Source organism: Lactuca saligna, chromosome 2, assembly GCF_052625555.1.
Source record: "Lactuca saligna cultivar CGN05327 chromosome 2, ASM5262555v1, whole genome shotgun sequence".
In the NCBI taxonomy this organism is placed as follows: Eukaryota; Viridiplantae; Streptophyta; class Magnoliopsida; order Asterales; family Asteraceae; genus Lactuca; species Lactuca saligna.
The window spans coordinates 9,356,748-9,372,873 of NC_136418.1; the positions used below are offsets into that span (position 1 = coordinate 9,356,748).

Sequence of the window (16,126 nt, forward strand, 5' to 3'; positions counted from 1 at the left end):
CAAAGATTTGAGTAGAATGAAGTGAAATAATAATAGGGAGGATGAATTTTTACTTACTAAGTGTGGAAGAACACTTGAATCCAGCCTTGGATCTCGAAAATTTGTGTAGAAGAGTTTGAGAGAAAAAGTGATGTTTGTTACTTAGTGGAATGAGAGAAATGAGAGAAAATGAGGAGTGTGGTTGATTGTTCCAGCTCAAAAACGTGGGAGTGAGTGAAATTTGAGTGTAAGGGAACATTGAAGTGACATAGGTAAGGTGGGGAGGTATGGCTGGTCATAGAGTGGGTGTGGGGTGGTTGCTTGTGACTTTGATTTTTTTTTTTTTAACTTGCAAGGCACAATGGAATATATTACTCCTATAAAGGAAATTGACTCAATCAAGGACGATTTCACAATTAAAGTTCGGATCATACGTCTTTGGACTCAAAAGTCAAGAACAATGTCTTATAATTGTCTATATCCCATTTTTAGTTTAATTTTCTAAATATATGTGTGGTTGTCTATGTGTGTGTATCTCTTTAAAAATTCTGCAATTTCATCATTTTATGACCCCCATTTGCGAAGTTGAGTATTTATTTCCAAAAATGCGAAACTCCAGGGAAAATATTTGAAATCTTCTGTTTTCTTCCCCAATTCGCATTCTACTGTGAAATACTTCGCATCTTCATTCTTACACCCTTCGCATCCCTTCGCATTAATCACCTTCGCATTTTAACCTAATTAATCAAATGCGATTCACAAAATTTTTCATTCCAGATGCGAACACAGTTTAGTTCTTGAACTCTAAACTTGCGAAATCAAAATTTTCATATGTTGAACCCATATGCGAATATTAACCCAATTGACTTCAAATTGATTCATAGATGCGAACACTCGATTGTTTTACTTTCGCAAAATGAGCATCAACAACTCCACAATCGAGTTTTTAAATTCTTGCAAACAACAATTTCATAGTCCTTGACTTCGCGTTTTTCTTCACGAATCATCCCTCAATCATCAATCCAATTGCGAATCAAAAACTCATATGTTCTTGCTTTATCGATTCATCGACTACACTCATACAAATGCGAACAATACTCAATTTCAAAATCGATTGAAACTTATAGCGAAGCTAAATCCAACTTCGCATTCAAAGCAGTGTTATTGATTGCATTCATGAAATACTAACAAGATAATATATTATAATACAAATATACATATTTTAGGTGGTGAAATCGTAACAGCCTAACAATTTGGTATGCAACTTTATTAAATCAATAAAAAAAGTTATGCAAATTGGAAAAATAAATAAAAATATATCTTTTGTTGTTTTAATTAAGGAAATAAATATTTTATATGAATACTCACCAGGAAAAACGCATATTATACATCCCCGATGAGTATGCAACATGGTTTTCATCAGTTTAATTCATTGATTAGTACGAAGGCTTAGGAAATTTTTAACACAAACTTTTCTCCTGTGATGTTTTCCCATTAACATAGCAAGTTATACAATACGAACATAACACTAACCCTAATACACAAGGTTTAATAGAGTTGACCGGCTTGACTTGATGACTTGACTTGACTCAAGATTGACGATTGTCACACCAACAAGCTTCTCCTTGGACCTCCCAAGTCCTTCTCCTTCTTCTTCTTCTTCAAAGCTTGCAAATTACTTCCCCAAGGCTAGATCTTGCTCCAAAAACGAATATGACGGCTAGGGTTTGGTGTTCTAGGTGAGAGGGGCTGGAAATGAGTCCTGGGGAAGAGAATAAGATGCTTAAATAGGGTACCAAGTCCTGAAATTAGGGTTTCCCAACCCAGACCAGACTCGCCGAGTCGGTCACTTACTTTACACCAGGATCCCGCTCCGACTCGCCGAGTTCCTACCTGGACTCGACGAGTTGACCCTCTTTAACTTATGGTTTTCCTTTCCTTTCTTGACCTTTCTAATTTCGGGTGTTACTCCGCTGCTACAACAAAATTCACCACAATGGCAACAACAGTAGCGTGCGGTACCACCAAAATCGCAAGAGCAGATGCACATGCACCTCATTAGTGTAATATAATGATCATCCCTTTTACCTTCAATAGTGTATTACATTTTGTTAGATTAAGTTTATACCAAAGAATCATACGGGTGTATTTGGTTTACTCTTTTCTTACCCTGTTGAAATATGATTTTTGTTGTTTCCTTCTATTATTGTAGCAGATTCTACCACAGGATCAGCAACAACAACTGTAGGCAGCACCACCAGAATTGCGGTGTGTCATAAGTGTAATGTAATTTCATCAAATTTAGCATATCATGCTTTTTTAGATTAAAATTAAACTGTATACATTTTTTTAAATCTTGCAACAATGATCACTTGAACATTACTCAAAAGCCGTCGTTTTTTTAATGTAATTTCATCAAATTTAGCATATCATGCTTTTTAGATTTAAATTAAACTGTATACATTTTTTAAATCTTGCAACAATGATCACTTGAACATTAATCAAAAGGCGTCATTTCAATTCTTCATATCTAGGTGGTAAAATCACTAAATAGCAATGTACTTTCAACTAGCCCATTTTTTTGGTTTTCGCAATTTCTTTTGATCTTCTTCGCCAAAAACTAAAGTACATTGCCATTTTATGTATTTTCCATATTTACGTTGTAAAGGCACTAAATAGCAATGTACTTTGAATTTACATCTTTTTTTTAATTTTTACAATTTTTTTCATTTTTTTACCAAAAACCAAAATACATTGCTATTTGTTGCATTTTTTTTCATATGTAGGTGGCAAAAGCACTAAATAGCAGCAAACTTTCTATTTTAACTTTTTTTTTTTGGTTTTTGTAATTTGTTTTCATTTCCTTTACCAAAAGCCAATGTATATTGCCATTTGATCCATTTTCCATTTTTACGTGGCACCTACACTGAATAGCGATGTACTTTGAATTTACATCTTTTTTTGGTTTATGCAATTTGTTTTCATTTTTTCCCCAAAAATCAAAATATATTGCTATTTGTTGCAATTTTAACCAAGATACATTAGCTACATTTCCCTTTTTCCATATTTAAATAGTAAATACACTAGATAATGGAAGCATGCTGTTATTTATTGCATTCAATACACTTTTTGTGTCGTTTGCAGGCTGATTTATAGACCAAAAACATTGTTGATATTTGTGGATCTATTGAAGACTTCGATATAATGAAATACGGATTTTTCCTTACCATTGTACTAGAATAACAACATACTTTACTGTGGCTAACAATTCAGAAAATGTACTATAGTTTCACAGAAAAGCACAAAAACCTTCCGACCCCCGCAACACTGGGAAACCTTACTAGTATATATATATTAAAACAAAAGTTCTTAGGAATAGTATACTTTTTGTGTTTCATATTTTTGACACAAAAGTTTTTTGTTTGAGATTTTGGCCTTAAGAAGATTTAAGAATAGTATAGTTTTTTTGTTTCACGCTTTTACCATAGAAGTTTTCTATTTTAGATTTTGACGGTAAGACTTTCTTATTTTAGATTTTGGTCATAAGATTTTTCTATGTTGGTAAGTTTTATTACTGGAATTTCATATGTTGACACTTTCCACGCTACTTTGTATAACGATATTTTTCACTCATTTACTTTGTAAAATATCATTTTTATCCGGTTAATTTTAAACAATATTTTCCACCTTTTACCTTTCATAAATCGTTTTGTAAGAATTATTGCTATTCCTCCACCGTAATTTAAAACATGCTTACATCCACAGAAAAATACCTATAAAATAAAATTAACACTAAATCAAATTACGCCATCTTCCTCGCAAACGGTGCACATAGTAAGCAAAACTTCACATAGGTCCCTCACAAAATGTGGAGAGAGCAATTTCTAGTATATAATTAATTTTAAATTTTCAATTCATGTCGAGAACCCTTTAAAAACATATTATATCTATTTTTCGAAATATTTATTCAGAATAAATGTTTATTAATCTCCCGGAATTGGCGTATATAATTCTCTTTGAACTCCCTTAAAAATACGACTAATATAGTTCAATATGTTTATTTACATATTTTATAACTTTATAATAGAAAAAATGATTTGGTCGCCAGATTAAATCCCAACGACCGAAGTTCAATCTTAGTATAGGTAACCAAATATATATTTCAATATGAATTTATATCATGCTTTTATGTGATCAAATCTCTTACATAATTACAAACTGACCTACATATATTAACATATAGAAAATAATAAGTTATAGAAGATTGCCATATACATGTAACAAATATTTGTAAAAATGGCAACACCCTTAATTATAATATCTTGAAAATTTTTATATTACATTCCATGTTTTCTCGCACGTAGACTATGAGACGTGCAATTATGCCACTGTTCCCACAGACGCGGCTTTCCGACAAACAAAAAGATTGTTGACAACTGTTACTACGGTGTTGACTGATCTGAAGAGACCCTTAACGTTTAAGACCATGTGCAATATCAACCCTAATAAACCATATTTTAACAACTACATGTCCATCAATAAGACAATAACCACTGGATACTTCCAAAAGGTATTTCATACTTTCAAACTTTAATACGCAAATATCATTGTTGTAAAATATAATTTTATAATTAATATTCAGAAATATATTATTATATTATTATAACTAACTATAAGATTATATTTTGTACATGAAAATGATATAAACATAGTAATAATTATGAACAATGTAATAAAAACGACATTTATTAAAACTGCAAAATGATTTATATCGTTTGGGTTAAATATAATTTACGATTTGTGTTCAATAACACTTTTAAAATAAGAAAGTAATTATAATTATATCAACTCAAAAGTTTGTAGCATAAAAAATGACGGTAGTTTATATCTAAAAAATATTAGCTAAAAAAATTAAATATATTAAATAAAAAAAAAAACTAAATAGTTAATATTAAAATTAAATTATAAACAAGTTTAATGTATTAAAAATCCAATCATTGTGATTCGAGATAACTCTCTTTATTTTGAAGAAATGAAAATGCAAATGAAAATAATGGTCTTTTATATAAGATAACATAGTTGTGTCTCGTTGGTTATACTTATACATGATTATAATTATATTGTAAAAATATTAAGGATCTTAGACTAATATTATATGAAAAGCAAAATCTTTTCTTTAATAATTTACAACGCAATTAAAATAAAAATATATAAATAAATACAAGAAATAAGAGATGATAATGGAAATAAGTCAATAACCTACTTTATAGGTGTCCAATGTTTGAACTTGAGACGTGCAATTCATAGGGTCCTCACCTGTTATCTAAAATTCTTAAAATTTAAAAATATATGATGTTAGATGAAGTACTTCTATTCAGTGGCGGACGCAGACTGTTTTAATAGGGGTGTCCCTCGTACTTCAAGCGGGTGCACGTAATAGAAAAAAAAATAAATAAAAATAAAAATAAATAAAAATAAAAATAAATTATACTGCGTGTCGGAAATTGAGCAGTGGTCCAGGACCCCAAATGCCCTACATAGGTCCGCACTGCTTCTATTTATATATTATTTAATAATGAAAAGAAATTATATTTTATAAATTTAATAAGTAATTCTTGTATAGTAAAACAACTTAAAGAAAAGAAATCATTTTTCAATTGATCAATTAAGCACCATTAATTAAATAAAATTCATGGCCACATACGTGTAATCAATCGATCAGTGTGTTTATAAACACAAACTAACAATCAATGTGTTTATAAACGCAAAGTAATATTTTGAAAGTGACTTTATAATTTACGGATTGATTGGTGAAAGTTTAATAGTTCAATTAATAAATGTGTTAATTGGTATTAATTAATAATTCATTTGTTAGACATTTTTTCAAAAGAAATGTAGGGTTAGAAGTTTAAGATTAGCTTTAACACATTAAAATATTAAATTTACAATAGAAAATATTTATTTTAAGAATACTAAATTCAGAATCAGAAAACAGAAATGTTAGTCCTTTCTTGATATGTTTTATTAAAAAAAAAAAAAAAAAAAGTTTATTTTACAAAGTGATCGAGTAATCACTTTTATTAATAACCTCATTAACGGTGATTAGTTTAGTTAATAACCTAGAATACAAACGTTTAAGAAGGTTGGGTCTCGGAGCTTCTAGAGAAAACTACATTTAGAATTTAATTTGAAATAATATGATTTTACGAGGTGTAAAGTGCAAACTGATATAAAGTTGAAGGCGTTTCTTCTTCACAAAAAACTGTGTCGTCCTTTTTAAAATTAGTTGGTGCTTTGCCTTTGATGATTCATCACCTTGCTTTGTGCACCGTTCCCGAAGAATAATAATTTAATCTGACGCTTTCGATTTAAATTCTTCGAACATTGTTGATTGTAATGGACAAATTCAGAAAGTCTTTCAACAAATCTCCCCAACACGAACCACAGATCGAGCTTGAAGAAAAGCAAATCCTGCTTCACGTGAACGATAACGCCGTCGATCAGTTTCCATCAGCTACTATGTCTTCCTCTCTGCCACTTCCGGATTCCGGCGAACGCCGGAGAGATACAGGTAAAGGTACAAACGGTAATGTCGATCTTATAAAAGAAGCAGAGCTGGCGTCATACAAGTTCAACTCTGTTGTGGACCAACAAAACCCTAACAAAGTTTGGAGAGAATCAAGTTACGATTTCTCGAAAAACAATGATAACTTTGATTTCATGACTTCTGATACGCCATCGACGCAACAGTCTACCCCGTTATCAAGGATAGCCGAAAGTCCGAGTAACTACGGCATGCTCTCGCCTAAGGAAGTTAGGGTTTCGTTTCATGATGAGGTGATTGAGCCACAGCCTCTACGGCAGAGGTCCAATGGTAGTGGTAGTGGTCGTGGCGGCGGCGGCGGCGGTGAAGAAGTGTTGATTTGCTCCTCGAATGCTTCGTTTAAGAGAAAATCGAGCTTAATGCGGACGAAAACGAAGTCTAGATTAATGGATCCACCGGAGATAGATCAGAGGTCCGGTAGACAATCGAAGTCGGGAATTTTAGGGAAAGGTGGTAGTGAAATCGACGAAGACGATCCGTTTTTGGACGATGATTTACCTGATGAATATAAGCAAATAAGGTATAACAAATGGACTTTACTTCAGCTATTCGGTTTAATCCTCATTCTTGCTGCTTTAATTTGTTCTCTCACAATTCCTTATTTCAAGAACAAGGAAATCTATGATCTTGTGTTGTGGAAATGGGGGGTTATGATGTTGGTTTTGATCAGTGGACGATTGGTTTCAGGGTGGGCGATTAGGGTTCTTGTAAACTTGATAGAAGGAAACTTCTTACTTCGGAAAAAAGTTTTATATTTCGTGTATGGATTACGAAAAGCAGTTCAAAATTGTGTTTGGTTAACTTTAGTTCTAATCGCTTGGCAATGCATATTTGATAAAAAAGTGGAACGAATGGCACATGGGAAGGTTTTGCCTTATGTGACAAAGATTTGGATATGTCTTTTAGTGGGGACAATCGTTTGGCTATTGAAAACATTATTAGTCAAAGTTCTTGCATCTTCTTTCCATGTGAGCACGTTTTTTGATCGGATTCAAGAATCTTTATTCAATCAATATGTAATCGAAACCCTTTCGGGCCCACCCGTGATTGAGATCCAACAAGTACAGGAAGAGGAGGATCGAATGATGGCAGAGGTTCAAAAGCTTCAGAATGCTGGTGCCATTTTGCCACCCGATCTTAAGGCGAATATATTCAAGAAAAGTGGAAGGTTTATAGGCACTTCAAGAACCAGTACTCCCATGGCTGGTAAAAGTGGTAAATTTTCTGAAGCTAACACGCCTAAAAAGGCTGAAGAGGGGATCACAATTGATCACTTGCATAGGTTAAATCAGAAGAATATATCGGCTTGGAATATGAAAAGATTAATGAATATTGTTAGAACAGGAGTTTTGTCTACTTTAGATGAACAACTTGAGGGTGCAACAGGTGATGAAGATGAGTCTGCAGTGCAGATCACAAACGAAAAACAAGCCAAAATTGCAGCCAAGAAAATATTTTGTAATGTCGCTAAGCAAGGCTCCAAGTAACTTCTTAATCCTATTTTGAAACCTTAACTTTTATCCATTATTCCATTATCAAACATCTTTTCACTATATCGTTTTTTTTTAAAACCTCCACAGGCGTATTTATCTAGAGGATTTAATGCGTTTTCTGAGAGACGATGAAGCTTTGAAGGCGATTCGACTCTTTGATAGTGATTGTGAAACCAAAGGAATTAGCAAGGCACTTCTCAAGAATTGGGTGGTAAGTCCTTTTTTTTTTTTTTTTTTTTTTTTATCTTTTTTCCATAATCAACTTTTTTTTTTCCATATTTAATGATGATTTAATTTATGAATTGAAAAAAAAAAAAAACGTTTGTTTATCCAGGTTAAAGTATTCCGAGAGCGAAGAGCTCTTGCATTATCTCTGAATGACACAAAAACAGCTGTAAACAAACTCCATCAAATGCTGAATATAGCTGTCGGGATCTTAATAATCGTGATCTGGCTTCTTATACTTAAAGTTGCAAGCACGCATTTCTTCATATTCCTAAGCTCACAACTCCTTTTAGTTGTGTTTGTGTTTGGTAACACATGCAAGACGACATTCGAAGCCATTATTTTCTTGTTCGTAATGCATCCGTTCGATGTCGGTGATCGTTGCGAGGTCGATAGTGTTCAGGTAAACATAAAAAAACAACAACATACCTTCATTTATATCTATATACATCTACACCATTATCATGGTTGTAATTTTCGATATTGTGGCATTGCAGATGGTAGTTGAGGAGATGAATATATTGACCACAGTTTTCTTGAGGTTCGACAACCAAAAAATTATATATCCAAACAGTGTCTTGGCCACAAAACCAATCGCCAATTACTACCGTAGTCCCGATATGGGAGATGCTGTTGAGTTCTGTATCCACGTATCAACCCCTAGCGAAAAGATTACTCTCATGAAGGAGAGGATAACAAGGTACATCTTTTTGTCTGAATACAAGCAAATGACTATTTTACCCTTCTATTTGATAAATCGTGAATTAACAATTTGTTGGGATTGCAGCTATATTGAGAAGAAGAGCGACCATTGGTACCCGGCGCCTATGATTGTGTTGAGGGATGTAGAGGACATGAATCGGTTAAAGATATCGATATGGCTTTCACATCGTATGAACTTCCAAGACATGGGTGAAAGATGGCAACGAAGAGCTCTTTTAGTTGAGGAAATGATTAAAGTTTTTAGAGAGCTGGATGTTGAATACCGCATGCTGCCTGTTGACATCAATGTCCGTAACTTGCCGAATGTGACATCGAATCGGCTTCCATCCACGTGGAATACTTTGGCAAACTGATATAGATATGTCTCAAGTGAGGTACATGACCTGTTTATTGATGAAGGCGTTAGGTCTAATTTTGCAGTGCGTTGTACGCTATGATCTTGTGGTTTGATACTTTAGATGTTGCGATATTTTGATGTATATACAGATAACATAAGGAATTCTTGGAGCCCATTCCCTTAGGCACGTTTGTTCCATATATGATCAATTTTGTGGGTCGTATGTTTTTTTAATTATATACATTGACGTTCTTATTAAAAAGTCATCCTTATAATTTTAATTTTAATTTTTTTTCTAGACCTATCTTTGAGAAATAGGATTTTTAGTAGGTAAAAATGCTTCATCAAGTTGTAGTGGCTTTTACGAAAAGGTTCGGGGTTCACTTTTTCTCACGTACAAAAAATATTGATCGTTTATCATTTTTTATAAAATAAATTGAATACATCTTTAGTGGTTTTTTCGGATTCAAGTATGGGATTTTCTAAAGAATGATAAAACATAGGATAATGACAAAAACCCTTAGTTTGGTTTGGGAGGAATATATGGATTTACTTTTAGCAGATGGATATTTACAAATTTTTTTTTTTTTTCTTTTCATTTTTGTCTTTTGAGTATTTATGGTTCATTAAACCCTTCTATTTTGACAAAAATGTTCCGTTTTATATTTTTTTTGGTTCATAAAAGTCTTTAAGTTTGGCTTTTTTTGGTTCATTAAATTTCTTAAGTTTGAAAAAACTATTCGGTTTTGCCAGTAATTATGCAGAAATTGTAAAATTGAGGAAAAAAAAAAAGTTATAAGAATCTGGCATTAGTGAACCCAAAATCCAAGAAATGATAAATCCATACTTTCTGCAAAATTTAAGAGTTTTCTTATCATTACCCTAAAAGATACTATGTTTTTTAAATGGATGTTTAATAACCTTTATATTATTATTTTATTATAAATTATAATCTTAGTATATTCTTTATGTTTGTAACAGAATTAACATATGGCATCCGTTGTCGAGCAAAGATAACTTACTATAATTTTATTATATTTTTAGTATCTAATCGAAAGATAATATTTGACCTTGGTTGTCAAGCAGAAAAGTCTATTCACGAGAGAATATAGTTGTCAAGCATGAGAATCATACTGTAGTTTTACAATATTTTATCAATATGATCCGATTATGGTAAAATAATACTCAAATTATCTAAGACAAAAAATAATTTAATAATACAACAAGATTACAGTAAGCTAATACATATTGTTTGATCCGCATTCTAGATTAGATAGAGAAAACACAATTAAGCTAAGTATATAACACTATTTAATCCATAGTCGACTCATTTGGGTTACTAAACTAAGTTAACTATTTGACCTTTAAATCTTCTTCACATCTCCTTATAAGACTAATGGAAGCATCCAAGACCAAGATTGGACAATTTGGCATCATCATATTTAGATTGAGTCACAGTATCACACAAGCCATGTGAACTAACAAATAATTTCACACGGTAGCCATGTGAACTAACAAATAATTTCACACGGTTGTGTAAGCATTCGGACATGCCCATTTTATGTAGAAATACCAAAAAATAATACTACTATTTTGCCAACTTGCTCCAAATTCATTTTGATCAAATTTTAATGAGCCATATTGATTATAATGGTCTCAAAACTTAACATGAAATATCATCCTATAACACAATTAGATAAACCAAGTCATTAATTAAAGAGGTGATGATTTCCATCGCGTTACATAAAGTTTTAAGACTCTAAATTTGACCACTAACTTGGTTTCTCTTCTATGATTTAAACTTGGAACATTCGAATGAACTCCAAATCAAAATTGAACTCTTATTTTATAACTAGAGCGTCTTTTACATGAATCGAAGGATCACTCACCGTTGTTAGGACCCAAATTCATTAGAGCACCATCAACTCCAAATTTCACTCAAATAATGGATTCATCTCTTTTGTCCAAATTAAATCACTCAAATATAACCTTAAAAAATCTAAATTAAATCATATCAAAACACTGAAACCACAATCAAATTCGGATCTTCGGTGGTTCATCAAAGCTAGGGCTAGTTACACATTTATGTTTCATAAACCCCGAAATTGACTAGATAGATTGATTAGCTTCAGTAATCTAGATATAAAACACCAAAAAATATATACCTAAATACATTGAACTATTGGATTCAAACTAACATTCCGTGATCCATGAAACTAAAAGGGGAAACACTCATGTTAGAAACCCCACACATCAAAACAAGCATCTAGGAGAGAAAATGACCAGGGTTTTGAATCGTTATTTTGATGCTAAGGATTCACCAACTTCTGTCCCTTAAGGTCTTTTAGCTTCAAGTTACCCTTCTCCCCAACTAAGAGCATTCAAACTGTGAGGGAAAAGATGGTTTGGTCTTAAGCCTTCTAGGTCTTGCATTATGGCAAGAATAGTCCTTGAAAGCCCCATGTTCACAAAATAAACCCATGCTGGATTTTTTTTCTAACATTACTAGTCCTTAGGTTCCTAGTTTGAACAAATTAAAATTATTTCTAAGGTCCAAATCTAGTTTTAAAATGTTAAAAGAAAAAAAAAATTAAATACCTTAACTCCAATTATTGAAAAGTCACCTCTTGTCTTATAACTGTTGAAGTTTGAGTTCTAACATTTTTAATTAATTACTACTATTTGATTTAAACAGTTAATTTATGAGATCAAATTTACACTTACATGCCAAAAGTTATATCCTATATTACGGGTGTTACAAAAAAGTATTGTAAATTGCAAAAAGATCATTTATAAAGGTGTCAAAGTGATAAAAATATGACTAAAGTCATTTTTAAGTTTCTTCGGAGTTACGACATACCAACGATTGTTGTAGTGGGTGGTGATACGTTCCCAAAATGAAGAATGTTTTTTACGTTGCAAATACATTCTTTCTACAAAGACTACTTTGATCTATTAGACTATGGGAAGTGAGTATGGTTTGGCCGCACTTTTTGTCTGATAGGTAGGGGAACACCGCCTCTTTATGCGGTTTTGGATGTAGTTTTACAGCACCTCTCCCTTCAAATGCTGAGCTTTTAATTGGTTAAATGGGTATATGACCATTGAATAGTCAAATGGTATATATATATATATATATATATATATATATATATATATATATATATATATATATATATATATATATATATATATATATATATATATTTTACCTATAAAACCCAACTTTCACCCATTATTTCTTCAAACCAAAACTAACTTTTTACATTTTTATATATTTTTTCTCTCAAAATCAGTAGAAAATGGTTTCATCTACGTGCTTTGAAGAATTTCAAATTATTTTTGATGTTGTTGTCATTTGTGGTCAAATGGCCGAGCAAGCGTATGTTGCTTGTGGTCAAATCCTTTGATGTGTGTTTTTTAATGTTATGGTATGTTGTTTTTTTTTAAGTAATGCAATGTAATGCTTTTTTTTATTTTAAGTAATGAAATGTTTTTATTAAAAATGAAGTTTTTATATTTTAAAATTTAATTTAAGAAAAACATCTTAAAAAATGAGTGTGACACCACTCTTTTGATATGATAAAAAACTACACATTTGTAGTAAATGCTAACGTAACACCTACGTAACAGTATGGTAACATGAGAGTGTCCGACACGACTCCCTCCGGCTATCACGTCCACGTATGTCAACACCAATATCTAGATCAATAGATTCAAACCCTATTTGTGTTAGGGTTGGAAACTGGTCACCATCTTGGATGTGAATATTGTCAAAAATGACAACACGTATCTTCCGTGATTCGTTGAAGACATAAACATTGAATATGGTTGTGGATTATCATAAAAATAGTAGGCATACGGCATACCAAAGTGGTTAGGAATTTCCAACCAATATTCAGTGGGTGTTGGAAATATTTGATAGCATTTGATTAAGAAAGGTTACTAAAATTTATTATTAATAATTAGAAGAAATGTACGGAAAATACACTGGTTGAAAGGACAAAATTGAGAATTTATAGAATTTTGGTAGAAAAAAACAGTTAACTTTTTTTTAAACGGTTTATACATATACACAAATCTACTATTCTATTCATAAATCTATATTTTTCATCCACATCAGACCTTCAATCTTCGTGTCTGAGAGAGACATTTATTTGTTAACTTCTGATTACGTTAGGCCGAAGTTAACTACTACGTACATTTATTCATAAAATAAAATAAAAAATGCATGTATAAAAAATCAACATGTGTTTGTACCTTTTGTTTTTGACACATTTGGTTTTCTCGCACTAGAGGCGATGAAGCTCCTCAACAGAGTCCAATAGATCATGCACTCTACTGTTATATCTCCTAGATTTACAGATGTTGTTTTTAAAAGAATTAGTTTTGATATCCAGAAAGGACAGCTTGTTGTCTGTTTGCCTTCCATTGATATATATATTGAACTATAGTATGCTTTTAATATACAAGATAAAGCTGAGTTAGAAAAAATAAATAAATAAATAAACTGAAATTGCTCTAATCTTATGAAATTTTATTATAAATAAATAAATATAGACCATCTAATTACGTTTTAGGTAGATTACAGAAGGATATAACATTGTTTAGCTAATTGCTACTTATGAACTTTTTTTTTGGTAATTGAGAACCCAGAAAAAGGTATTGCTACTTCCTAAACTTCTTTTTATTTGAGATCATGTTGAGAAACATGTTTACTGCTTAATATAATTCAATCATAAACTTGGAAATAAGAAAAAATAGACTTTCTAATTTGGTATGTTTGTTTGTAGGTTGAAGAAATAAAAAAATTGTTCCTGTTGGAGTAATATTTAGTAGAGCTGAAGGATAGCTGTGCAGATTAAATAAAGTTTAAGGGACAGAAGGGAATAAGTTGAAGTTATAGATGCGTTGCTCTTGTACTATTGCAGTTATTAATTGTACTCTATTCCTTAATACTAATATTATAGTAATAGCTATGTATAATATATACTAGTATGAGTCATTGAGTCTGACATTAGGCACTTAATGGAATAGGTGAAATAAGTATACTTTATATAAGTCGGTCTTATGACAAAAGTAAAGAGTTGTAGATGATATAATTTTCTTGTTTTCTCTTGTATATATTTTTCTCTTAGTAGATTAGGTTATTTTGTATGTTCTTAGAGTTAAGGTAGTGTAGGTAAATGTAATGAGAACTTTGTACGTAAGTATGAGTTCTTTTTAATAATAATAATAAAAAAAAACAAGTTATATTTCTTAAGAGATCATTATGTGTGATCATTTTTTGTGCATGTCCTATTCCTAAACTTCTTTCTCTTGACAAAATCATGTTTTAATAGGGAATTCAATAACTACTTTGATAAGATGCAAAATAGAAGGGAAATATATTGATAAGATGCAAAATAGAAGGGAAATATATTGGCTACTAGACGAATCTCTACACTTTGTGTGATAATATAACTATTTAATTAAAATATTAACTTTTAACAAATTGTAATTTAATATTTATACATGAAAAACCAATGTTAGTTGCAAAACAAAACCTATAGTTAACATATTGGTTTTATCAACCATAAAAGGTTTATAGTATTAATCATATTTACTAGAAATTGATGATTGTAAAGACTATTTTAAATTTTTTTAATTATATATCAAACGTATGTTGATTTCTATATATAACCAAATACAAAATACCAATATGAAAAAACAATTACTAACACTTTTGGTGATTTATAGACCATTTTAAACTATACAAATTGTATATAAACATATGTTAATTTCTCTCTCTCTCTCTCTCTCTCTCTCTATATATATATATATATATATATATATATATATATATAACAAATAGTATTAAAAGCTACTATAATTTTTAATTATATAGAAACAATACAACATCTATTATAACATTCATATCAAACAAAACTAATTAAACACTTAAATAATCATACAAAAATAATATATAAAAATCAATATGTATATATATATATATATATATATATATATATATATATATATATATATATATATATATATATATATATATATATATTCATCAAGATTTCAGCAAGAAAAAAGAAGATGTTGAAAAAGGCTATACAAGTGTTGTCTTAAGCAAAACACGCACATATATTTTTTACTTCGAAAATTTCTGAAAACAAACAGTTGCGGGATGAAAAATGTTGCATGTATGCTTCGCCGCACAATAATAAGAAGTCTGAAGATATTTTTTTTTACAAAACAAACAGTTCATAGTGTTTGTAAAAGGTAAAGATAATGTTTGAAAAAAAAAACTTTGATAAACATCATCAAAAAGTATATATATATATATATATATATATATATATATATATATATATATATATATATATATATATATATATATATATATATCCTATTCTAATAAAAGAATAAGTTTAATCTCCTATTGACAAGTGTCATACAATTAGAACTCCTCATTAATATTATATATCATCTATTATGCCACTTGTCAACCTATTAATCATCAATTTTAAAATTTCAAATTTTAAATTTCCAGTGTACTTATATTAAATTGAAAATTGATTATCCATTTCAAATTTCAAATAAAATTTTCACTCTAATTACATTAAATTAATAATTGATTCTTTATTTTAAATTTCAAATTTTAAACTTTCTCACTTTAATTATGTTTAATTAATAACATTTTATTGAAAAATAAAATAAAATTAACAAAGATTATAAGGTGATATAACTGAACATATTTATTTAAATCAACGATTA

General features: G+C 30.5%; 1 protein-coding gene across 1 annotated transcript; it reads left to right on the plus strand.

The window, feature by feature from the left end:
- Positions 1-6,269: 6,269 nt before the first annotated feature.
- On the plus strand, positions 6,270-9,659 carry LOC145030667 (mechanosensitive ion channel protein 6-like). The gene is made up of 5 exons (XM_078979059.1): positions 6,270-8,066; positions 8,164-8,287; positions 8,411-8,704; positions 8,799-9,001; positions 9,089-9,659. Exons 1-5 carry the CDS (start codon positions 6,376-6,378, stop codon positions 9,375-9,377), a joined length of 2,601 nt encoding a protein of 866 aa, XP_078835185.1. The 5' UTR covers positions 6,270-6,375; the 3' UTR covers positions 9,378-9,659.
- Positions 9,660-16,126: the final 6,467 nt, after the last annotated feature.